Raw genomic sequence first — 27682 nt, forward strand, 5'->3', positions numbered from 1 at the left:
AATAAAGTTATTTTTAAAAATCTGATGAAACAAATTTAATTCATTTCTGGGTGGAGTTCTCAAAATAATTGTTTTAAGTTTTACAAGAATTTCACGACAAGGTCCAGGGATTAGGTTGTAGAACAATTTAAGATGTCTATCATATCGTCGACATATTGTGATAGTGAACTTTAACATAGTTAAACTTTGGCACTTTAAGCCAGTCAACTTTTATGTAGCAGTGTAGTCATTGACCAGCTCTGTTAAAACGACCTTCGCAGGCACATCAAACGTACGACAATAACATTATTCGCGATTTGTATTTTATGGAATATTTACCATATTTATTGTGACCAATACTCCTATTTCAGTGTTAAATATATTTTGTCATACTAAAGGTTGGTATCCCCTGGCTACTATGTTCTATAGCCATAAAGAAGTTGTAAACCTTTAGTCTGTACTACACATCTTAACGCTACGTCGGCCATGTTGGAGTAAAACACTTAGCGTGTTGTGAACCCATCGACGTGTGACGTCAATTAGCGCTCAAAGCCGTCGGCAATCACATCACTCGCGTGTCACGTCTGTCGCCGCGCCAACTCCGCGCCATATTGGAATTTCGGTGCAAAACTTGCTTGTAGCGACGCTTCGTTACCTATTCGTATGGTACAAGTTATAGGTTCATTGCGGTAAAATAAATTAAACTAAAATCAAGGATGCGATTCCGCTATTACAGACTCGTCGATGAAATAATCGCCTTTAGTGAATCGTCTTATTCGAATTTGAACTTTGTTTGTATACCAAAATTAAAATGTCATTATCAACGAAGTTTCTATAGAAATTAACGATGTCACAGCGCTTTACAGAATGCGGGGGCTGGAATACAAAAATAGTAAGTATTCGCCACGCTTGGCAGATGTGAAACATACTTAATACAAAGTTAGCGATCGGGTTGTAGGGTAGGGTTGGGTAGGGTCAGCTTGGGTAGGGGGTAGGGTAGGTGTAGGGTAGGAGTAGAATAGGACAGTGTTTTACCCTTTTGCGTGGAAATTCGAGGATAAAATATAGCCTTTCATCATCATTATCATCATCATCATCAGCGAATACCTGCGACTCGCTTAATGTCCTCAGTCTACTTGGTGGGGGGTCGACCAACACTGTGCTTTCTAGTGCTGGGTTGCCATTCCAGCACCTTGAAACCCCTACATCCATCGTCTCTCCGAACTAAGTATGTGCCCCGCCCTGTTTTTAGTATTTGCTTAATAAAGCCTTTTACACTCACAAACACAGTGGCTTACTAATGGTAAAACAAATTCTGAATCGGTTTGTAAAAAGTCAATTAGCAATAAATTAGTAGATCCAGAAATTACCTCCTACAGCAACTGTAACTCTTTAAAATATTTGTATAAATTCGTCCACAAGACCGGACCATGTTAAATATCCTGACCAAACTTCATATCAAAGACGTTATATGCAATGTTAAACCAGCAGTACCGCTCTCGAGGCAAAGGTCAATGAAATTACCGCAGTGTTTGTACCCGTAGCTAGCTTCAGACAGCTAACACACATAGACATAAAAGCGACGTGAAATGACATTGCACTAGCGTTTGGTAGACGAGTGTCTTAACGCTTCGTTTGGTTCGTGTGGTACAAGTGACGGGAGGAAGCGATTTTATATTTCAGGAAATAATAAATAGAAAGACGTTGATTCTTACATCCTTAAACTTTGATTTTAAAAAGTGTTTGAACCACAAAGCTAAGCTGGCGACTAGGAACATACTTAACAGAAGAAGAATTAATCCTTTACTTTACCTTGAAATAGTGATTTTGAAGGGTTACTTCAAAGCCAAGTCACTAGTGACTGGGGGATGCTTTCTATAATCTATACTAATATAATAGGGAAGAAAGATTTGATCGTTTGTTTATTTGTTTGCATCGAACTAAGCTCCGAAACTACTGAACCGATTTGAAAATTTCTTTCACACTGTTCCACACTATCCCCGGATGCTACAGTATATATTCAATCTCCATATTCCTATGGGAACGGGAATTTCGCGGGTAAAACCACGTGGCATCTGCTAGTGACAATATAAAAATAAAAAAAATAGGTTTTGACAAAGTCACTATGATATAAATTCCATAATTGCCAACCTATATTTGGAGTATGGGACAATCTTCATTATCATTATCAACCCATATTCGGCTCTCTGCTGAGCTCGAGTCTCCTCTCAGATTGAGAGGGGTTAGGCCAATAGTCCACCACGCTGTCACAATTCGGATTGGCAGACTTTACACACGCAGATAATTAGGAAATTTCTCAGGTATGCAGGTTTCCTCGCTATGTTTTTCCTTCAACGTTTGAGGTGCGTGCTCCGGACCGGATTCAAACCCACACCCTACGAAATCGGAGGCATAGGTCATATCCACTGGGCTATCACGGCGCTTAACCACTAAATAATACAGCAGTCACTATAGCCACCAAGTCACGTTGCATCCAATATTATCCTCGCTATCGTAACGTGAGGGAATTCGTCTGATATATCACGATAAAGTCCCCCGGGCTCCGGTAACGCGGCGTGATAAAAGACGTGCTTAGCGCTGCGGGATAGATCTGGAATCTAGAACCCTTTTAATACCTGCAGGTGTGGTTGAAAATGGCTTCTATATTTAAAAAAATATAGTTAGCTAAAGCACTTCAATAATGGAATCAAAAAAATAAGAAAACCAATTTCGAACAAAGGTTATCTACAATATTTGTCAGGGCAAATTTGTTAACAAAATGTAACTAAAATAGAACCCTATAATGACAAAGAATACTAAGAGGCTTGTGACTCCAGGTGCAGGTTGAAGGGATCCCTTTTCGACTAGCTTCACTTCACCTTCACTACTCAAGCTATTTTCCCCACCTATCCCAAGTAACCCATGAAGGATTACACTACAAGAGTTGTGGGCGGGTTGAACGCTACGATATCAATTGAACGTATAACGAACGACGTTTACGTTAAAAGATGTACAGGACAATACCACAGTATCTTTACTCTGACAATATCGTGCAAACGAGGGCTAAGAATTCTAAAATCAGTCAGAGTTATCTCTATTTTCTTTTCTTTACGATTTCTTCGACTCCTCATTCGCTCGTACGTAATTAGGCATCATTAAAATGGGGAGCAATTTGGAGTGAGGCCGTAGGTCGCAGGCAGGTGTAACGGTAGAAGCGATCCGATGTTAACGATCACGGGGAAACGGAAACTAATTGACGTCTCTAATGAAAGTTTAATGAGACGTCACGAGATCTTGAAAACATGTTTATTGTTAGTGGAGTTTTTAGAACGAAGTTCTGTTACGCGGCTTTCAATATATGGAACCAGCAGCAATCATGTTATGCAGGCTCCACATTAGTGCCGTGAATTCACGCACAAATTCACACCATGAATTCACGGCACGCTCCTCATGCCCTCCACATTCACGGGATGCACCCGTGTGCCGTGCCGTGAAGCTCCGTAAACAGGCGCGAGCGTGAATGTGGACGCTTTTCCCGGGGTTCACGCGCATTTACGTCTGTTCCCCGACTAGAGTCGGTATTTTGTCCCGCGACAAAGAGTTCACGCCTTCTTCGCGCGGCGTTTACGCGTATTCACAATAACGGCTCTAAACAGTGGTTAAGAGACACAGCAAACAAAGTTACTGCTGCAGCAGATTCTACGTCCATTTCGCGGCGGGTTTCAAACGATTGTGATCATCCCGTGAATGTGGAGGGCATGGACTCGTGCAGTGAATTCATGGCGTGAATTTGCGCGTGAATTGCCGGCACTAATGTGAAGCAATAAAAATAGTATATTGGTGCAGCTCCAAATAAAGTATTCTTAAGTCCAAAGCTCCAAACAAAGTTCCAAAGTCGCAGAAGTAGTGTAGCATTTGGACCTCAAATATAACGTTATATTGTCGTGTAACTTAATTTATTAACAATAGAGAATATGCATACGATTCAAATAAAGGCCAGATAATTTTCTTTGTATATCTTACTAGCGGACGCCCGCGACTTCGTCCGCGTGGAATTCAGTTTTTCACAAATCCCGCGGGAACTGTGGATTTTCCGGGATGAAAAGTAATCGATGTGTTAATCCAGAGTAAAATCTATTTCCATTCCAAATTTCAGCCAAATCGCTTCATCAGCTTCAAAATCCTTAGAAAATATCGCCTCGTATCCAGGTACAAAAGGTGACAAGCTGACAAGCCTAAACATATCGTCAATCGTATTATTGAAAAAGTTACGATAATGTTTAGAAGTCAATTTATTATTTACGACATGTAAAGAGGTGGTTCCTCACTCTGGAGCCGGTTCACTCACTCCGGAGCCACTCAGTTGCTTGACGCTCAAGCCCCGGAGCGAAAGGAAAATGTATTTTTTTTTTAATTTTAATAGTGTTTTTATAAAGGTATATATGGTAAGTAAATAAATTAAAAAAAAGTGTGTGTCAGCTCCGACGCACGGATGGAGTTTACTCTTTTCAATAGCAACGCCTGAAAAGTGAAAGGTGCGCAAGCGAGGTGCAGCGCTGCGTGCGCGCCCACCAACAGCGTGCACGTGCGTGCGGACGCGCTAGGCATGTGAACGCTGTTGGCGGCAGCGCACGGTGAAAGGTGCGCAGAATAGGTTGCGCACAAAAAAGGTAACGCTATGCGTTCATCGAATTTTACTGCCCATATTTTTTTCATAACGGAGGCTATATATGAAAAATCTATTCTTAAGGAGTGAACTCCAATAAGTTATGAAATGACATGCGTTACGTTTTTTGTGCGCAACCTATTCTGCGCACCTTTCACCGTGCGCTGCCGCCAACAGCGTGCACATACGTGCGCACCCATGTGCACGCTGTAGGCGGGCGCGCACGCCGCGGCCTGCTGCACCTCGGTTGCGCACTTTTAAGGCGCGAGTATTGAGACGTGCTTCGGGGTAACTTTTTGTTTCTTTTTAACATGCACACTTTTTTTTGTTGGTAAACAGTGCACATCGAGTAGGGCTTTAGTAATGTTTATGTTAAAGAAGACTAAATGTATAGAATTGTAAAATAACTAATAGACTTTATAATATACTTCACATTATATATTTTACTCTTACAATGATATAATCATTAAAATAAATTAGAAAGTTGCGCACTAAAGGTGCGCACCAAAAACGTGACACTTTTTCGTTAGTTCAGTTGGTTTTACTCCTCGGATTTTTCTCATACCGGGCGCCTTATACATAAAAAATCGATTCTTAAGGAGTAAACTCCAATAAACTCCAAAAAAAGCGATAAAAAGTTCATGGTTCGACAATCATTACAATAACAATCTCTCTGTAGGTATCAAAAAAATATATTCAAAGCGCAACGTTTGCCCTCATTTATGTGCGCAAATACGCAAACACGGAAAAACGCCGCCGTGCGAAAATACATCAACGGGAAATACTCTTAAAATGGATAAACGAATATTATTCAAGGCTTAATTTTCAAACTCGAAAGCACACAACTTGATTGGGCAAACAAACGGCTCAAACAAGATGAAAATAAAATTCATTTTCATTCACTTGTGTGCCAAATTACTACTGTCAAACACAAACTTGGCTGTACCCAGATAGTCTAGGAGCTGGTGGCTTATAATACATACAATTAAAAAAAATGTTACTATACTAAAATTATGGGAGCCGGGAAAGCTAAACTTGCAATTACTAAAGCCCATAAGTAAACCGATTAGTTTTGATAGATTAGATGATAGGAAGAGTAAATGGTGATATACTTTTTACGCTTGTGCGGTGTGGGCAAAAAACTACAAATTTTAAATATTGGATAGAAGCAGGCGTTACTTTGCGGAAGTTCATCATGATTATATAATTTATTTATTTATTTACTTAATCAATACCCATATATAAATATACGTATTTTTAATACTTCTGCTTACTGAAATAATCAGAAAATATTAGCTGTAATGTTTGCACTCTCTCTGGTGATCAGTTGATCACTCGGTTAATCACTTCCACTCGGTTGAACACTGTATCTATTTAGTACCATCTCGGTACGCACTTCTGTAGCAACTAAGTGCGACTAACCCCCTCTTTATCCGAGGCCTGTATTTATAGACTAATTATAAATCTGTTGACTGCCTAGGCTGATGACTACATCAGCAAACATTTGGGAAATCATTTCCTTAGAATAGAAAAAAAAATAACTGCGTCATAAAAATAACTCGTAAATAGAAATACAAGGGTCTTATGAACTCTACTACTATTACTACTTTGAAACTTTCCCATTTCTTTACGTTACGCTCAAATCGTCAAATCAAATCTACCAAATCCTTATCTGACGTGTTGATCGAGTGTTTCTGAAGTTAGTTCTTTTTAGTGGCCTTAAACTACTTGGTAGAGGTACTGAACAACATGCAAGACATACTCCCTTATAATCTGCTGCGTAAATCCAAAAATCATTTCTTCGGCTCCCGTACTATAAACTGAGCAGGTATTTCACCAGCTCTGACTCTATATAACTACGCCACTGATGATGATGGAGTAGGAAATTATCTATACACAGTGTACAAGTACTTATTAGATGCAAAAATACCCTACAAACATTTTTTTTAATATTAGCTGAATTATTGATATATCTAATTATATATGTTCTTCAATGTATTATCGATAATAATTACTATTGCAAATATTGTCATTTTTTTATATTTTCCTAAGTCGTTATTTTCATGCTTTAAAATTAATTTTTGGATCTACAATTTTTATATATATTTTTTGTGAATAATTTATATGTATAACGATAAATTATAAAAGTACTATTGTAAAATATTGGTAAAAATTAGCACGACGATTTAATCACAAATCATAAATAGTGTTGGAAATCATGCTATTATAGTAAGAACTATTGTAACCCACATTCAAACAAACATCCATAAAAACTTTCGCGTTTATAATATTAGTAGGATAGAAAAAATAAAATAAATATTCTTAAAAAAAAAGAAAAAAGAAGCAAAGTGAGGATTACATTAAATGGAAAATTATTCTCAACAAATAAAATCTCGAGTAAACCTGATAAAGTCCCGCGCAGATTATTTTCGGCTAAATTTCTACGTTTAAAAGCATTTCCGCTAGCTTAGTCCCGGGGGGAAATACTGCACGGTTTCCTTGCCCCGAATACATAATTTTAAACTTCCTTATATATTGTAAAATGCATTTAATTGTTTTTAATTTTTTTTTTAATCTTTACAAGATAGCCCTTACAATCTCACCTGGTAAGTGATGATGCAATCTAAGATGGAAGCGGGCTAACTTGTTAGGAGGAGGATGAAACCCACACCCCTTTCGGTTTCTACACGACGTCGTACCGGAACGCTAAATCGCTTGGCGGTATGTCTTTGTCGATGGGGTGGTAACTAGTCACGGCCAAAGCCTCCTACTAGCCAAAAAATTACATTCATAGAGATTTTTTAAGCTCCCTCGGTTGTCAAGTAGTAGGTACGTATCGGCTTTATATTGAGGTGTTAAGTTTGAACAATGAATAAGGCAAGCCGCCCACCAATTCAGATTAATGCAGTGTGGTGGGTATACACTCCAAATGCCCTGTCTTATAAGGAAGAGTTCTACCTCTGCATTGGGCGTCTAAAATTGTCTGATATCTGGTTTATATTTAGAGATATCAGTCGACGCTCCGCGGTTTCACCCGCATAGTTCCCGTTCACATGAGAATACGAGGATAAAATAAAACTTACAAATAACGTAGTTGTATGTGTTTTAGCTCAGTTTTATAGCTAATTAAAGTAAAGCTAACATTATCTTAATGATTTTCTCAGTTACTTCCAGAGCTTACTTAAAAGTTAAGCTTATTTAAGAACTAACGAACTTCCCGTCTTGTATATTATAACTTTAGTCTAATATTAATTTACTTGTCAAGTATCTACCAAGTACTTTATAGTACCCACATAGCAGCAATGTAATGATTACAAACTCTTTGGCATTCGATTTTATGAGGGCAATGGTTATGGGATGGGCCCAACTATGGGAAATTGACCACACAGTGATGTTTATCATTTTCAACTGCTTGGTTAAACTCCCAAATCAGACAATATTTTTAGAGATTCTCAGTAGCAACCAAGAGTTGTGGATTCTATGGCTTTGGCAGGTTTACTCAATGTTTCGGGCTCAAATAGTTTACGATATCTTTGTATACAGGATGCTCGGGAGTATTTCCCATAACTCTAGAGTTATATTGTTTAAGGAAAATTAATTAAAAATGTTCATAGAACAAGTGTTAGAATTTCTTTTGTAAATAGATCTAAAATTGTGTCCCTTCGCATCCTGATATGCCATAGCCAAACTTATTTATTGATAAATATCATGAAGTAGCTTACTAGTGTGGAGAGTCAGTTTCAATATCTCGTGGTTATCGACAGTCTTACCACTACGATTACGTATTTTAAAATGCAAGGATATATAAAGGCGTGTGTTACATGGATAGTCGGAATTATTTGAATTACTTTGTATAAACACATAAAGGTTTTTAATTAATTAGTTATGCGATTCGACTCCTATAAGTGAACTTGTCAACACCTTGAAGTTATGGGAAATACTCCACAACATCCTGTATATATTGTATATCTATTTTTGTATCTGAATATAATGAAATATACTTTTGGTACAGAAGGCCTAACATGCGACCAAACGTATCTCGTGAAATGAAATAGACAAATGTGATGATAGCAGCGCAACCGAAAATACCGCTATCTCTTTCATTGCGACGAAAATCTGGGACTAATCGGCCGCTGTTGGTTGACCTTTTCCCTCATTTTCGACACGGAATATTATGTCCTTGGTCGTATGCTATTCATATAGGAGTCTAATTTAGTGTTAGCGAGCAAGGTCAAAATTCAGTTGGGAGGTCATTTTATGACTTCGACTACAACAAAAGAAATTCCTTCAGTTTTTCCTTTCAATTAATGTTAATAACCATTGTAATTACTCTATCAACGGTAGCCGCAAAAATTAGTGTGCCGCAACAAATTAGTAGCCATTTCGTTGCCTCCGTTGATCGTAATATGTGTAATAAATATTCTTTATGCCAAATACTAAATAACATACGCCCCTACATTAATATGCACACGCCTTTACGAACCGTCATTCCATTATCAGCTCATTTATCAGCACAAGGTCAGACTTCTCTCCCTATAGAAGAGAGGTGATTTGGACCTTGTGCTAATTTTTTTTTAATATTTGCCATCTTTTAATTTTGACTAATATTTCCTCCAACTAGTCGGAAAAGACGTTTTTAGGAGTGGGTACGACAATAGTCCAACGGGGAATCGAACCACCACCCCTCGGTGATAAGTCCCACCGCTTTACCGTTGAGCTATTTATGCAGTATATTTTGTTTTCTTTAGAAAATAATTAATAAATAAAAAAAATAAAAATGTCTTTACGTTGAGCTGGAATGGAACTCTGGTTTAATATATTTTGTCTCTTAGTATCACTCCACTTGTGCAGTTAAGTCGATATGATAACGTCGAAGTGTGTTAACTTGATGCACGGTTTGGGTGTTAAGTTTATTTTCGTTACGGAATTTCTTGATTTGGTCGCCGCACCGCGATAAAAGCTATGCAATAGATTAAAAAATACAACACGCAAAATTTTGTATCATAGTCGGTTAATTAGTTCAGATAGGTCTTAAAGTTAAACAAAAATTAAACATTTTGTATTATATATACTAGTTGGGATCGTATGCATTCTTTTTACCTAAATCCCGCAGTTCCTAGCGATATACAATAAAGCAATTATAGTGCTTAAGAAAACACGAACCGAAACGCGGGCCAAATATCTCTAAGCGATTTAATTAATGAAGCGATTAAATCTGCCGGCTCTAGTAATACGCGATATCGTATGTGTATTGTACACTCCTGTATAATTGCGATTCGGTACATTTAATAGTTGGGAGCTTCATAGCGAGGCGTAATGAAGCAAGAGCAAATAGAGTCGGCATTCGTGAATCTTGGCGCGGCTTTAGGCAGCAGAGAGATGTAGAGATCAGAATACGCGGTATTATTTTACTGCCTGCATCCAACCATAAAGAGTGATGGATTTTAACTGCTGCAAAAAAAGGCTTTTTTACTAAAGAGCAAATACTTTTTATTTATACTATTTGTAACAACAAACGTTAGCATGGCATAACGGAAGACAGCGCCATCTAGAATCTATACTTACAATACGAATTCTGTACATTTTGTACATTCTGTACATTGAAGATATTTTGAAAATGTTTGTTGGGGGGCATTATATAATCGATACTGAAGCTAAAAATATTTTTTTTTGTCTGTCTGTCTGTCTGCCCGTGTCTTTTTGTTATTACGGCATCACGCTGAAACTACTGAATGAATTCAAATGAAACTTGGCACGGTTTAAGACCCTAATACGGAGAAGGTTAAAGGATACTTTTTATTGCAAAAATAAAATGAGAAGGGGGTGAAATAGGGGTTGAAAGTTTGTATAGAAAGTCCTTCATTTTTAGAGTTGCAGTTTTTAAAATTTGTTAATAAATCATAAAAAAAAATACAAAATATAATGTAATTCAAATTTTTTTTAATTTATTCAAGTGGTGAAATAGGGTTTGAAATTTTAAATTGTTTTCTTTTGAAATTTTAATGTTTTTAAATTAAAGTCTTTACTCTGATGTTTATATAGTAGGGGGGTCAATAAACACTGCGCTTTTCGGTGCATGTTCGCAATTGTAGGACCTTGGGACTCCAACTTCCATCTAGCTCTATAAATTTATGACACCGCCCATTGTCACTTCAGCCTGGTACTATAACAGCTGAATAAAGTAATTAAAAAATATATTTGTCCTCAGTTTCGACGTCCGAGGTCGCAGTTTCAACAAGGCCCTCCATTGGTCGGACCCCCTGGCGTTCGGCAGGCGCGCGTACTTCGTCACCATGTCCAGACCCTCGGCGCTGACGGTGGATGGTGTGCAGCTGGATGACGAGGGCGTGTACCGATGCAGGGTCGACTTCAAGAACTCCCCCACCAGGAACTTCCAGATACGGCTCAACGTTGTAGGTAAGTTTAAAAAAGGCCCCCTATTTTGCTTACAGTCAGAGCTCTTAAAAAAATATAGAGCTCTAAATAGAATGTTTTAACAGGAGTGATTGATTTTCGTATAAAGAACTCTTCTCTTCTCGGAACAAGGCGCGTTCGGAACCCTCGTAACTTTAACTTTAAATTATCGACTATTATTACCATTAAATTATATTATGACTTAATCTTGACCTTTCAAAAGTGCTTGTAAACTAAGCCTAATTGAAATAAATGAATTTTGAATTGAATTTGAATTTTTGAATTATAGTGGAATTCATTGACTTTGCAGGGGCACCCCCAGGGGATCGTTCACCCACTGAGCGTCGAATTCTCAAATGCATAGAGTTTAAATTCGAAACACAGCTGGTGGAAGATCCCCTGGGGGCGCCAACACAACCTCTATGAATTCTACTGTTAAAAGCTCAATGTCGTAGATAAGTCCCCCGGCAGGGGGCCCTTATGTGTGATAGCAAAATTTGTGAAATTTAATCCATAATCTCTCTTAATCTGGTGATTCCCGCAAAAGAAAACTGTCAAAGAGATTTTCGGAATTTGTCGCTCGTCTATTGGGCCCCCCAACTAATTTTGATACCGGGCCCCTCCAAGTCAAGCTACGCCACTGACTCAGGTGTCTATGAAGCGCCACTTTATGTTGTCTATACTAATATTATAAAGAGGAAAACTTTGTTTGTATGTTTGTTTGTAATGAATAGACTCAAAAACTATTGGACCTATTTTAAAAATTCTTTTACCATTCGAAAGCTACATTATCCACAAGTAACATAGGCTAAATTTTATTTAGGAAAAAAATAGGGTTCCGTAGGATATTTGGGTTTTTTGGACACAAGGTGTAAAAAATCAACCTAAAGGAACTAGATGTAGGGGTAGGGTAGGGGTAGGGTAGGAGGGGTAGGGTAGGAGTAGAGGTAGGGGTAGGGGTAGTTGAAGGTTTACATTGAGTTTCACGCGGACGAAGTCGCGGGCGTCTGCTAGTATCTATTAAACACGGTATTAGATGTCTGGCTATGCCAGGGATTTTAAAACTAACTCAACTAGTTTATCAACTAGTCGTCAAACCATTCGCTAAAGTCGAATTCAAATGAAATGTTTGCGGTTATGTTGTCCTTGAACTATACAATGTAAGATTATTTATTAGTCCAACACTTCAACATAGTTCAAGGACTATTGTGCGCTTTCAGTAGGTAAGGCATACCACAAACAGTTTATTGTCGTCTCAGAACTAGTTCTTACATTAATCTAATAAAATTATTTATTTAAGTAAATAAACTGCATCTTGAAATGATTTCATCATCATCATCATCATCATCATCATCATTTAAACAAACTGTGTCTCTTTCTATCTTAATTAACCTACCAGTATATCTCCCACTCAACGTCCGTTCGTCTCGCCCGATCACACTTTTATCACCAGCTTACTCCATAAGTCAAGCGTGGGTGGAGACACTTTACTCCAAAAATATTTAACAGTTTTTATACTAATTGTTGGTGGAACATGTAAAATGTGGTCCATTTGAAGTCTAAAATTGTCGCCTCTTTCTAGGACATGCAAGCTTTTATGAACTACGAGTCTATTTTCTTACAAATAATTGCGAAAGTGGAATTATTAACATTTTTTTTTATTTTACAGCATACATAAAGTGCAACATAAACTACAGTTGGTTTTACTGTGCACTGGCTATTATATTTTTTTAAAAACTAAAAAAAAAACATAAGCGGGTAGTAATTTTGATATAAGTCATATAAGTGGGGTAAGTTGAAAATTACAGCCGAGGCGATATTGCAAGCTCGAGCCAAAGGCGCGAGCTTTAGTAAGGAAGCAGAGATTGTAATTATCAAAGCGCACGTATGGCATACGACTTTTTATAACACATTTGCGAGGAAACACACTTTGAACACACTTTCTGAAAATAAATTTGCTTCTTTGCCTGTTTTCCATAAGATGACATTTTGATACGCTTGTAATTTTTGCACAGATAGTGAAGTGCGCATATCAGCGTTTTTGTTTAGGCAAATGCACCAAAAACATCCAGTATTATTCATAACATTACGGCATATGTGCGTAATGAGATACATTACGATATTGAAATTGGTGAAATAAGAGATACTTTACGAGCAAATGTGTTATAAAACATATTATATAATTATTGTGTTCCTGTTATATGGCATAAAATTCAAATACAGTTTTTTTTTAATTTTCATTAAAGACGAAAACTTGTGTGTTGTGTGCGGCCAGCCTTAGGAAAAGCAGTTAACGCTATACAAGTATTTACTATTCTTGTAACGAAATTCACGGTTCAGTTGTGATTGATGTATATTTTAATTTATGTACACTTGTTACAAGTTTGATGTCGACTGTAAGAGTGTGACATGTAGTTTATTTGACGATCAGTGTATGGAGTAACAACGAGCTAAAATTAAAAAAAAACTGCATAAGTGTGAGTTGGACTCGCGCACAAAAGGCTCCATCTATTAAACGGTAAAAAAGATACGTTTGCTGTATAGGAGTCCCCCTTTAGTATTCATTTTATTCTCATCATTATCAACCCATATTCGGCTCACTGCTGAGCTCGAGTCTCCTTTCCGAATGAAAGGGGTTAGGCCATTAGTCCACCACGCTGGCCCAATGCGGGTTGGCAGACTTCACACACGCAGAGAATTATGAAAATTTTCTGGTATGCAGGTTTCCACACGATGTTTTCCTTCACCGTTTGAGATAGTGATATTTAATTTCTTAAAATGCACATAACTGAAAAGTTGGAGGTGCACGCCCCGGGCCGGAATTGAACCCACACCCTCCGGAATCGGAGGCAGAGGTCATATCCACTGGGCTATCACGGCTGTATTTTATTCTATCTTTTAGTATTTGTGACCAAATATTGGCCTAGTATTTGGTATTGTGGCTTAGCATTTGGTAGTGTAGCGGAAATATCATCTGTGAACATTTCAACTGTCTAACTATCATGGTTCATAACAGCCAAGCGGCAGAAGGGCGGCTGGGCAACTAACAAACATAATGGTATGGTTGACGGCCTCCGTGGCGCAGTGGTATGCGCGGTGGATTTACAAGACGGAGGTCCTGGGTTCGATCCCCGGCTGGGCAGATTGAGATTTTCTTAATTTGTCCAGGTCTGGCTGGTGGGAGGCTTCGGCCGTGGCTAGTTACCACCCTACCGACAAAGACGTACCGATGTGGATTTTCATCCTCCTCATAACAAGTTAGCCCGCTTCCATCTTAGACTGCATCATCTCTTACCATCAGGTGAGATTGTAGTCAAGGGCTAACTTGTAAAGAATAAAAAAAAAATGGTCGAATCATCATCATCATATTAGCCGATGGACGTCCACTGACCTTTATAGGGACTTCCAAACGTCACGATCCTGAGCCGCTTGCAGCAAATCCCTGCGGCTTCCTTGATGTCATCAGTCCACCTGGTGGAACGTTAATACTCACTGCGCTTTCTAGTGCGGGGTTGCCATTTCAGCAACTTGGGACCCTAACGTCCAACGTCCTTCCAACTATGTGCCCCGCCCATTGCCACTTCAGACGGCCTAGTGGCAGTTGGCAGTCTAAGTAATTGAAGCAGCGCCATCTAGTAGCACTACTGCACAACTGTTTCAGTTCCATATAAATTTGCGTTTACGTCAACGAGATAGTAACAGGATAAAAATATTGAAAACTCCCACTAGGCACACAGGTTCGGGACTCGTTGAGCTACGTCGGTGGCTTTGGTTTGTCTGCGGATCTCTTCATTCCTGATTCGATCACGCAAAGATACTGCGAGCACAGCTCGTTCCATCGCTCGCTGTGTCATTCTGAGGTTTTCTAAGAGGCCCATAGTTATTTATATTAATGGTCGAATACAGAATCTACTTTTGCAATCGATTGAGTCGATTGAACAACATCTTAACACCTTTGATTATAGGGTAAACTCTATGGAATTTTATAGTAGATCAAACCATATTTCGATGCTATCAATGTTCATGTAGCCCATTAAGTAATTTGCTCAATCTGCATACCGTACGGTGTGAATAATCCGCGGTGTGCGGAGGGCTGAAAATTACTTTAAATTACTTAAAAGCCACAAATTTATACATTATGTCTCAGTCCATAACATATTCTTAATACTAAAATTATAAAGAGGTAAGATTTTACTTAAGTTAGTTTGTTATCTGACTGATTTAAAAAAAATCTTGGAATGGATAACTACATTATAGCAACATATGTTATATTTATAGCGAGCAACATATGTTATATTTTAATCTTCGTATTCCACACACCACACACACATTCCGAAATCTGGACTGATGGTGCCTGATAAAACTTATAAGACCTTTCTTAAAAATATGCATCTAAGTAATGTAAAGTCCAACAAAATCGGATCAGAAAGTTTGTCAAAATCGTGGATATAAAAAATACAAACGATTCGTTCACAATTTACTTTTGTAAAGTCGGTTAAACAACATAATTATCTTCAAACAACACCGTTGATTATGGGGTAAAAACTAGCATTTTCTGGTGGGTCAAAGCATATTTCGATGCTATCAAAGTTCCTGTAGCCAATGATGTAATCTACACCGTAACCGTATGACGGTGTGAATATTCCGCGGTGTGCGGTGGGCTGCAAATTACCCTAAATTACCGGTTAAAATATGTACTGAAAACAGGCTCGTTAAAATCGTTAGGCTCGCCGCATATTACAGGGTGAGCTTTTTGTGACCGTGAGCATAAATTGTTACGCTTTTTTGTTAATAACTTATAACGACATGTTCTTATAGTCATTTTGTAATAGTACTTTGAAGTATTTTGTAAGACGTGTGGGTGTGGCTATTAGAAACATGGACTTTCATGTGGTGTGAAGGGCGAAATTTTAATTCATTCAATATAAAAGAGATGATATATTCGTCTGTCACAGTCAATTTTTCTGAATCTACTGGAACTCTTAAGCCTGCTATATATTAAAATTAGATATTTAGACCATCATCGATTATTATATCGATTTTGTTAATAACTTTGTCTTTTTTAATTGATTTTTAAATAGTCAATAAGTGTTTTGTTTATTTTCCTTGATCTATAAAAGATTACGTTAACGAAAATAAGGTTGTACTTATTTTAAGAAACAAATACTTGCATAATTTTCTTTTTAGAGTCAGGTCTGGCTGGTGGGAGGCTTCGGCCGTGGCTAGTTACCACCCTACCTGCAAAGACGTACTGCCAAGCGATTTAGCGTTCCGGTACGATGCCGTGTAGAAACCGAAAAGGGTGTGGATTTTCATCCTCCTCCTAACAAGTTAGCCCGCTTCCATCTTAGACTGCATCATCACTTACCATCAGGTGAGATTGTAGTCAAGGGCTAACTTGTAAAGAATAAAAAAAAAAAAACCTCAATCGGCCCAGCCGGGGATCGAACCCAGGACCTCCGTTTTGTAAATCCACCGCGCATACCACTGCGCCACGGAGGCCGTCAAAGTGTCAAAGGCCGTCAAGGTGTCGGGCAGCAGCGACACTGGCGCGAGAGATCTAGCTCTACGCTGACCAAATCGCATGCCCAGCGTGGTCAAAATCGTGCAAATCTTTGTTTATTGACCAACGAAACAAAACACAGACCCTATTCCCCGGCAGCTCTGCTGCTATTCTTGGCTCTGGCAGCGGTTATGGTAACGGCAGGGCAAGTAGTGAATAGTTATTATATAATCAAGACCTTTCATTTGATGTATCACACAATGAAGTTAGTAAGAGGTTTTTTTTCAACTTTCCATCTTACCCCCCATATTCAAATTGTACCTATTCACGACACATTCCTGTATTTTGGTTACAAAAATTGATATGAGTACCAAATTTCAACTGGATTGGTCCAGTACATTTGAAGAAAACATACAGTCATTAAAATGTGCGCGAGTGATATCATAAGGGTTCCGTTTTTGTACTACGTTCGGAACCCTAAAAACACAAAACGAACAATTTCAGGATTGTTTTAGAACAATTTCAGGATTGTTTTAGAATTTAAACTATCGTGAGTGTTATTTATATTGATTGATTATGAAACACGGCTAACACTCCCTCTCCCAGCGCGCAATGCGAGCAGCAGCGCGTCGCGTAACTGCTTCGCAGTTTGGATCGTGCCGCGATGCAAAAACCAGCTCATGACTAAGGGCCCCGTATGGGTTCGAAACTAGTCGGGCATACTCCGACCTAATAGCACGTGACTTTTAGCCGTGTTTCATAATCAATTAATTTCAGGAATGCTTTATGAAAGATAACAACTAGAAGCAGTTTACATTTTATTACGAAGTTGAAGTTAATATTAGTAGTCTTGGTCGTCAAACCGGTGGATCATGGCTTGTAATAGGCCCCAGTAGAGCCAGCGTGTCGTCCGTCTATAACGTGCCAGCCAAGATCCGAGGGAATATCCAGTCCTGCGTAAGCAGCGCACGCGCACGCAACTAGAGCGACGCAGAGCAACAGCTGGGGACAAAACCAATATTAACCCGCAAAAGAAAAAAATCAAATATTTTTATAAAATGAAATAAAATAGAATATTGAGAACAATTGCTAATGCGCCCTGGTATACACGCAATACTGAAATACACTAATATTTGGAAATGCCAACAGTTCAGAACGAGAAACAGAAGTACAAAACGCTTGCAGAAACATCCAAACCTACTGGCTTGTGAAAAAGTGAAAATTCTAAAATATTATTATCAACTCACAACTGTACGAGTAAGCCGCCAGACAACATACACCAGGCTCTATTATAACATTTTAGCTTGATAGTGTTTGCTATAAAATAAATTACTTTTGGACTGAAAAAGAATAAATCCGCCTCTCTACTAGTTACAAACCCTTACAGAGTTCCATTGTAGTAAAAGACATGTATTTTTAACCGACTTCAAAAAAAGGACGAGGTTCTCAATTCGAGCCCATGTTTTTTTTTTGTATATGTATGTTACTCGATTACTCGAAGACTACTGGACCGATTTGAATATTTATTTTTTGTTTGATAGGGTATACTTTTGAGGTGGTCCCATTGTCACCATATTAGAATGGAATCCTGGAGAAATCGACGGGTACTTTCAAAAATCGAAAGGGCGACTAAGCGTTTGTTAATTTTTTCAGGCACTTTAAAACACTACAGTAAAATGAAAGTCTGGAGTCAATCTAATGATGGAATCGAAACACAGACGAGGGAACTCTTCAACGGCTTACAGCAGTTACCTTGTGTTTGGTCTTGATTAATTTGTGTCGATGAGAGCTTTCCACCTAGATGGACTGTCATTAGGGTCTGATGATGAAGACAAAGGAGAGTTAATGGAACTTCCCAACGGCTACCTTGTGATTGGGTTTGATAAGTTTGTTTTGATGATAAATTTGTACCTGGATGGGTTATGGCTGGATGGGTTATAGAGGTATAATGATGAAGATGAAGGACAGTTAATGGAACTCCTCAAAGGTCAACAGTAGCTACCTTGTGATGGGGCTTAATCAATTTGCATTTATTAAGACTTTGCACTTATAGTCAGTTTTTTTTTTAATATTAAGAGAATAAAAAAAAAGTCAGTTTCGAGACAATAGTTTCATCAAGTCAAGCGGAACATAGTTATATATATTTTTTTTCTTTTTATGGTTATATTAGTTTAATTCTGTTCATAATGTAATTGTGTGATAGATCCATATCTAAATTTTCAAACGCAAATCTAAAACAGTTTTCTCCCTAATTTAGTGTAATTAACCTATTTATTATTCTTTTAATTCTTTTTATGTATCTATTCGAGTACTAAATTACGCATGTTGAGGTAACCTATAAGTGGGTCTATGACACAACAACTTCACTAATCTATGTTTTTGTAAAACTCAATTTTAATTGTCATAACTTGTTGGTACCCTATAAAAATAAATAAATAAAATAAATAAATAAATATATAACCAGCCATTTTATTTATTTGCTTCTAATCCAAGTAAGTTGTAGAAAATAATAATATTTACTTACGATTTTCATTGTGGCAGTCAATTAATAGCTTTTCAGAGCACGACGAGCATTTATTTATACTACATCGATTATGATATCAATTAATTAATTACTTTATCCATTTTTTATTGACTTTTAAATGTTTAACCATTTAAAAATTGTTAAGTGGGTTATTACAGGCTCTTAGATCTTGTATGGCTAACAGTCTTGAGTTGATATAACTGTTGTCCCCAATCGTTGCTCTGCGACCAACGACATTATAATGTACCTACTAATAAAGCCGTGATAGCCCAGTGGATATGACCTCTGCCTCCGATTTCCGAAGGGTGTGGGTTCGAATCTGGTCCGGGGCATACACCTCCAACTTTTCAGTTGTGTGCATTTTAAGAAATTAAATATCACATGTCCCAAACGGTGAAGGAAAAACATCGTGAGGAAACCTGCACACCAGAGAATTTTCTTAATTCTCTGCGTGTGTGAAGTCTGCAAATTGGGCCAGCGTGATGGACTATTGGCCTAATCCCTCTGATTCTAAGAGGAGACTCGAGCTCAGCAGTGAGCCGAATATAGGTTGATAATGATGATGATGATGAATGATGATTAAGAAATTAAGGCGCCTTCAATCAAAATTGCCGCTCAAAACGCTCGAGGTGACGTGGTTTCGCGAGCAAAATCAGCGTCAATTCGAAAATCCTAAACCTCAAAATCGCCACAGGCGGTAGACGCACCCAGCCGATTCGACAACGCGATGAGCGAAGCGCTGGCGACGGGTGTCCGAACCGAGAACCGTTCAACTTCGTTCGCGTCGCCAGCGCCCTGAATGTCACCAGCCCCGCGGCAGTTCGCGTAAACAAATACAATTATTGATGGTCCGGGTACTCATTTACAGGTTTGCGATTCAGGAAAAAGCATCAAAATAGACCTTTAGAGATTACATTTATTAGTGTTCCGATTTTCAGTATGGTCTTATAGCAAAAAGCTTCGACCGACATCTTAAGAATCTTACTACTAACTGCGTTAGAGGCCGTCATACACTTACAGTGGAATTCATAGACGTCATGGGGGCGCCCCCAGGGGATCGTTCACATGCTGAGTGCTGAATTTAAACTCTATGCATCTGAGAATTCGGAACTAAACGATCCCCCACAACGTCTATGAAGTCCACTGTTAATGATTTTTAAATGATTAATATTTAAAAACCAATTAAAATCAGAATAAGGTAAATGAAATCATATTAACATCGATATCATAATAATTAATGATCGTATAAATAAACGTTGCGCAAAATGTCGTTAACTGACTTCTCTCTGCCACAATGAAAATCGTGAGTAAATATTATTATTGTCTAGTTTTTCTGTGCTGAGCTGTAAACCCTTTCTGTTTGGTGTCACAGACAGTCATATAATATCTAAGATAGGATGTACTCTTTGTGACACTAAAAAATTGGATAAACTTATTTCCTTTCTTTCGTTCTTCTTTCTTAATTTTATCCAACTTAGTTTAGTTTATTTACTTTTAGTAAATAAATGGTTCGTCATAATTATTACTATATTTATTTATTTGTCCATTTTTTATGTTTATCAATGTTTATAAAATACAAATATAATACAAAACTCTGTTAAAATAAAACAATTAAACTCTCCCGGTGCGGGACATTTGAGTGTCAAACAACCGGTGATCAAGGCTCCAGAGGGAGGAACCTCCTCACAATACGCGCCGTCTCAAGAGTCACTGCCTTCTGTATCCGACTCTTGATTCAATTACAGTTATGTGAAAGTGTTGGTCGAAGCTTTTCGCTGTAAGACTATTGACTGAAACAACTATCAAAACAATGATAGTTGCTATAGCCTTTAGACAATGGTGTATATGACTGCTTAGTTGATATTGTTGTTGTTCCCAGCTGTTGCTCTGCGTCACTCTGACCGCGTGCGCGTGCGCAGTCTACGCGGCGCCCAGGGAATGGTTTAGCAATAAAGCCCCCCCAGTGGGTTATGGATTTCCAGATACTATATTAATAGAAAGACACGCTGGATCAGCCGGAGCCTATCACAAGGAACGATCACCCGATTTTCGCGACGAGATGCTTGAATCATATTTCAATCAAAATCACTCCTAATTTGACTTTTGTAATCCAAGATAGTTCAACTTCATAATAAAATGTGATTTTTGTAATTATTTGTTTTGTATTTTATTATTCTCTAACAAAATACGATCTCCTCGAAAATAATTAGGCGTCAAATGTATCTATAAATAAATTAATTAATTAAACAAATAAAAAAACCCGACTGCATAAATTATACAAAAACTGAAAGGAAAAGAAACAAGCTCAACCCAGAGGTGTAGAAAGCTATTAGAAAACAGTCGGAACCTATAAAAAAATGTAGACGAAAATCATTCTATTCAATAGAAAGGTCCCGACTGTTTTCTAATTATTGGATAGAAGCAGGCGTTACTTTGCGGAAGTTCATCATGATTATATAATGATTTATTTATTTTGCTATCATCCGCGAAAATTCGGCGAACCCATGCGACAACGTCACCCAGGTCCGACAAAATACTCTCTACGTACGTTTCACCCCGAAACCGGAGCATCCTCAGGAGATGTTGACTCTACAACGTGCAATTGCAAAGTGTCGTTTTCGACCTTTGCTTCGTCTTTTATAGACCAAAAAGTAGGTGGGGCAAGAGGTGGGCGTTGCCAAGATACTCATAATATAAGCGATTTATCTCGCATCGCATTCAAACATTTTTATTAGTGGTGACTTCGATAACTCTATTTGTTCATTTAATAAGGTAATTCCTGACTTATTATGTTTTATTATTTCTAATTGTTCCAAAACGCATAGTCGTAGGCCTTTATTGCAAGTGTGTAAAATGTCATACATATGATTATCTGCCAGCTTATGGCCAGTATCTAGGAGATGCTTTGCAAAGTGCGACCTTTGTGGACGGTCATTTCGAACAGCGGATATGTGTTCCTTGTAACGTGTATCAAAATTCCGACCGGTTTGACCAATATATGTTGCATTACATTCAGAACATTGCAATTTATATACTCCCGATTTATGTTGCTTTTCTAGTTTATCTTTACCATTGCAAATATTTTTAAGAGAGTTATTTGTTCTGAAAGCCACATTTATATCATGCTTTCTAAGTGTTTTTGCAATACGTTCCGACACTGGACCAAAGTATGTTAGACTAGCTTTAAATTTTTTAGGTTTTTCTAATGGAATTCCATAAAGTTCTTTTCTAATCAACACCAATTGTTTCTTATTGATTATTCTATTCACAATATTCGGGTTGTATCCATTCGAAATGGCCATGCGATATATTATATTTAATTCCTTGTTATACTGATCCCTAGTTAGAGGAATGGACATCAGTCTATGAACATAACTATGGAAAGCTGCTAATTTATGTTGCCATGGATGACAAGATGAAGCTGGTATGGTTATATCTGTATAAGTTGGCTTACGATAAATCCCAAAGTGATGTCTATTATTAACTCTAGTGATTGTTACATCAAGGAAATTTAAAGAATTATTCTGTTCTATTTCTAATTTAAATTTAATTTTTGGGTGCAAATTGTTTAATTTATCTACAAAGACATCCAATTGTCTGTCCGTTCCAGTCCAGCATATAATTATATCGTCTACATATCGATAGTATCGCATAATTTGCACCCAAAAATTAAATTTAAATTAGAAATAGAACAGAATAATTCTTTAAATTTCCTTGATGTAACAATCACTAGAGTTAATAATAGACATCACTTTGGGATTTATCGTAAGCCAACTTATACAGATATAACCATACCAGCTTCATCTTGTCATCCATGGCAACATAAATTAGCAGCTTTCCATAGTTATGTTCATAGACTGATGTCCATTCCTCTAACTAGGGATCAGTATAACAAGGAATTAAATATAATATATCGCATGGCCATTTCGAATGGATACAACCCGAATATTGTGAATAGAATAATCAATAAGAAACAATTGGTGTTGATTAGAAAAGAACTTTATGGAATTCCATTAGAAAAACCTAAAAAATTTAAAGCTAGTCTAACATACTTTGGTCCAGTGTCGGAACGTATTGCAAAAACACTTAGAAAGCATGATATAAATGTGGCTTTCAGAACAAATAACTCTCTTAAAAATATTTGCAATGGTAAAGATAAACTAGAAAAGCAACATAAATCGGGAGTATATAAATTGCAATGTTCTGAATGTAATGCAACATATATTGGTCAAACCGGTCGGAATTTTGATACACGTTACAAGGAACACATATCCGCTGTTCGAAATGGCCGTCCACAAAGGTCGCACTTTGCAAAGCATCTCCTAGATACTGGCCATAAGCTGGCAGATAATCATATGTATGACATTTTACACACTTGCAATAAAGGCCTACGACTATGCGTTTTGGAACAATTAGAAATAATAAAACATAATAAGTCAGGAATTACCTTATTAAATGAACAAATAGAGTTATCGAAGTCACCACTAATAAAAATGTTTGAATGCGATGCGAGATAAATCGCTTATATTATGAGTATCTTGGCAACGCCCACCTCTTGCCCCACCTACTTTTTGGTCTATAAAAGACGAAGCAAAGGTCGAAAACGACACTTTGCAATTGCACGTTGTAGAGTCAACATCTCCTGAGGACGCTCCGGTTTCGGGGTGAAACGTACGTAGAGAGTATTTTGTCGGACCTGGGTGACGTTGTCGCATGGGTTCGCCGAATTTTCGCGGATGATAGCAAAATAAATAAATCATTATATAATGTTTTCTAATTGCTTTCTACACCTCTGGGGTGAGCTTGTTTCTTTTCTTTTCAGTTTTTGTATAATTTATGCAGTCGGGTTTTTTTATTTGTTTAATTAATTTATTTACTTCACACTTTTTAGTTAAGATAGATGGTGAATTTCAGATTTATTTGTTACGTTTGTTACATTTTACAAAGTACGATAATGTATACGTCCAACTGAGGTTAAGTTAATATTTAAAAAAAATCTACGGAACCCTCGGTGGGCGAATCCGACTCGCACTTGTCCGATTTTTGTAATCAATATAAAATTTATTCTATTTTAGGTGTTCTAAAACTTCACTTCATAAACCTCGCACTCACAGTCATCCGCCTCGCGTATTTTGTTAGACAATTAATAAATAACGTTTTTCTAATTGTAGTTTTTTTTTTAATATGGTCATCATATACCATTTTGAAATCCTCTCAAAAAGCCCTTGAATTTGATACCTATGTTGCAATATTCAAAAAAATTTTTTTTTTTCACCTCCACTTGTATACGTCTCACAGTCGTCTAGTTTAATATAATAAATTTCACCTATCTAAGAACACTTGGGTTATTAAGACAAATCTAACGATACCTTAATTACGAAAATCCGTCCAGCGGTTTGGAAGATATGAGGTAATAAAGAATATTACATACATACATACATACAAGATACGCGCGAAAAACATAACCCTTCTTGCAGTCGGGTAAAAAAAGTAATGAAAAAGTTCAACCGACTTCAAAAACATAAAATATACTGACTAAACTAAAAAGCGAAAAATAATATCATTTTAAGTTCTATACTATATCATACTATGTATTAACTGATGAAGAGTTTGAAGGCGGTGCTAGGCCTATGTATCCATAGCCATAGATACATAGGGAAGAATATCATACAGATTTAGGTTTTTCTGTCTCCATGGGACATGTCGTGATGGCTTCTGATATGTCGCATCAGACCTGTGTGCCTAGGGGGAGTTTTCAATATTTTCATACTGTTGTTATCGCGTTAACGTAAACGCGAATTTATATGGAATTGAAACAGTTATGATGTAGTGCCACTAGATGGCGCTGTTTCAATTTCTTAGTAATTTGAGTTTACGTTAACGCGACGCGTTATGTATCCATATGTATTAACCATAAATGAAACTTTTTTTAAGTTTTGCAGTTATACGTAACTAACATAACCATTACGACATTAGTTATTAGTGTAATTTTAATTTAGTTTTGACGGCTTCTGTAGCGCAGTGCTATGCGCGGTGGATTTACATGATGGAAGTCCTGGGTTCGATCCCCGGCTGGGCCGATTGAGGTTTTCTTAATTAGTCCAGATCTGGCTGGTGGGAGGCTTCGGCCGTGGCTAGTTACCACCCTACCGACAAAGACGTATCGCGTACGCGCAAGGGATTTAGCGTTCCGGTACGATGTCGTGTAGAAACCGAAAGGGGTGTGTATTTTTATCCTCCTCCTAACAAGTTAGTCCGCTTCCATCTTAGATTGCATCATCACTATGACCATCCACCATCCACCATAAGGTGACCACCATCAGGTGAGATTATAATCAAGGGCTAACTTGTGAAGAATAAGAAAAATAAATAAAATCCGTGTATTTTGTTCGTAACATCCTGTTCTGTTCCACAGTACCTCCTCACCAACTGCTGCTGTACGACGAGGCGGGGCGCGACGTCGCCGGAGTGGTGGGACCTCTGGAGGAGGGAGGGAACTTCACTCTGCTCTGCGAACTGCGAGGAGGTCAGTGGTCATGTAACCGAGTAGCGGATACCACTTTGTGTTATAGTAGATTGTTATACAAGGGGCTAAAAAGACCCATTATATACGAGGTATTTTTAGAGCCCGAGACGAAGGCGAGGGCCGCCTAAATAGAAACCGAGTTTATAATGGGTTTAGCCCCGCGTGTTACACAATACTTTTCACTACGATTGCGAGAAAATAAAATAACTCGGTACAGTATTCAATGTTTTATTTTATTTGAAAATTAAAATGTAGGTACAAAATGCTACAACTTTGGATGTTTCGGGGAGATGCTTTTTTTTAATTTTCGACTACAGTGAAGTTGAATAATGAGTATGAGGGGTAAACATGTTAGATAATTGTTTAAAAACACCATGCGTAAGTTGTAAGTAAGAATGCACTTGTTGTTCTTTTCTCCACTTATTAAATTTTTCGTAAGTAGGAGTTTAATTTTTAAGTCTTTTTTAACCCATCTCCAAATTAGGGTCACCATTCTCACTAGATGAAGACATAACAATTAATGTTTCGAAACATGTAAATTACGGTCACAAATTCACAATGAATTTATTTAAAAATATCAAGTAATTAGATTTAGATTAGATTAGACAATAATTGTTTTTAAATTCTCGCTCTTTAATTTTATTGTCTTTATTAATATATTTTTTCCCATGAAGAGAAGGAAAAGGTATTACACCGTACACCCTTGTCTTCAAATCTCGCTCTAAAAATAAAAATCAAATAAAAAAAAATAACCGCATTCCACAGACAAGAACGCAGCAATTTATTCCAATTCCAAGTTTTATTTTTATCAAACAGTCAGGACCTTACCTCTGGCTCAATCGCTCGACGCGCGGAGCCATATAACCAAAAGAAGAAGAAGAAGGGCCATACCGGATGATTCTATTTACGAATAAAACCTCCTTCGTTATAAAGTAGGCTAGTACTTGACTAGTACTCGTAACAGACAATAATTAAAAAAACAAAATTACTTTAGCCCCTAGAGGCTAATATGCTTGTTTAGCCCCGCCGTGGAGTGGTAATATGACAATGTTTTTGAGCAAGAGTAGTGAAAAATCTATTTTAGTGTTTAAGCCATCTCAATAACGGCATACTTCAATCCAATAAAACCTAATGGGGAACCAAAAAAGTGATTATTCATCATTTTTTGACATCTACTCACTTAAGGCCACAAGAAATAAATCAAGCCATAGTTACGAGAATTGTTTTTAAGAAACTCCCCATTCAGTATGAAAACTTGCATGCATGTTTACCTTTAAATAGATTTAAATTTAATCATTGTACCCGTAATACATTGTATTATTTACTTTTAATTATTTTAATATTTGTACATCTGTTAGTAAGTATAATAAAGAGAGATAAATACCACTTTGAAATCAGATAATTTCGTGGAACACCCATTTTTTTGCCACGCCAACCTAAACTCGATGTACGAAGCTATAATTTATAGAAGACAGTTATACAGACGGTTAAGTTAAAAAAAATATATATAACGTAAGGAAGGTTCAGGTCAGCTTTTTTTTTGGCCTATGGCCTGTGGCCTTGGCGAATAAACTTAAATAGTGGAGTCGTTAGAAGCAAATGAATATTACTATTTAAATATGTTTTAAAACCATGCCTACTTAATTTTTTTTTGTGTTTTCATTTTATTATTACTATTTGATTTATTTAATTCTTTACAAAAAATTGCAATTTAATTTCAACCATCGTATTAACCTTTTGTGAAAAAGTGAAAATGAGGTCAAAGGCAAGAAAAAAATACCTTTCGAAAATAGACCGTATATTTAAAGCAGTAGGTGCTAAAATAGAGCTATACTTAAAAACAGATCAGTAAGTAAGTATCGTCTCAGTTTTCCGCATAAAGTATTTCACAACAAGTTCCGTTTTGACGTCAAAGATATATCCGAGCGGCCAGCCATCCGTCACGTCACAGCCGTACAAAGGGTTGCTGTAGGGTTGGCACTCAGTCATCCGGGTAGTTCAAATACAGAGAGGGTTTTAATTTTTTATATAAATATATACAAAATGTTAAAAATTTTAGAACCGACAGGA

The 27682-nt window shown here is 37.3% G+C and overlaps 1 protein-coding gene and 1 long non-coding RNA gene across 2 annotated transcripts in view; one reads left to right on the plus strand and one right to left on the minus strand.

Moving 5' to 3' along the window:
* The window catches only part of LOC112049667 (hemicentin-2-like), a 172016-nt gene that overhangs the window by 99371 nt on the left and 44963 nt on the right, over positions 1-27682 (plus strand). The window contains exons 4-5 of the mRNA XM_024087653.2: positions 10854-11062; positions 25502-25612. Coding sequence (XP_023943421.1) covers positions 10854-11062; positions 25502-25612 — 320 coding nt within the window. The remainder of the gene's footprint in view (positions 1-10853; positions 11063-25501; positions 25613-27682) is intronic.
* Positions 17368-19294, minus strand: LOC128199349 (uncharacterized). Its single transcript, XR_008251999.1, has 2 exons — positions 19087-19294; positions 17368-17564 (listed from the first exon to the last, which is right to left on the minus strand). It is a non-coding gene; the product is annotated as an uncharacterized LOC128199349 (long non-coding RNA).

Source organism: Bicyclus anynana, chromosome 22, assembly GCF_947172395.1.
Source record: "Bicyclus anynana chromosome 22, ilBicAnyn1.1, whole genome shotgun sequence".
In the NCBI taxonomy this organism is placed as follows: Eukaryota; Metazoa; Arthropoda; class Insecta; order Lepidoptera; family Nymphalidae; genus Bicyclus; species Bicyclus anynana.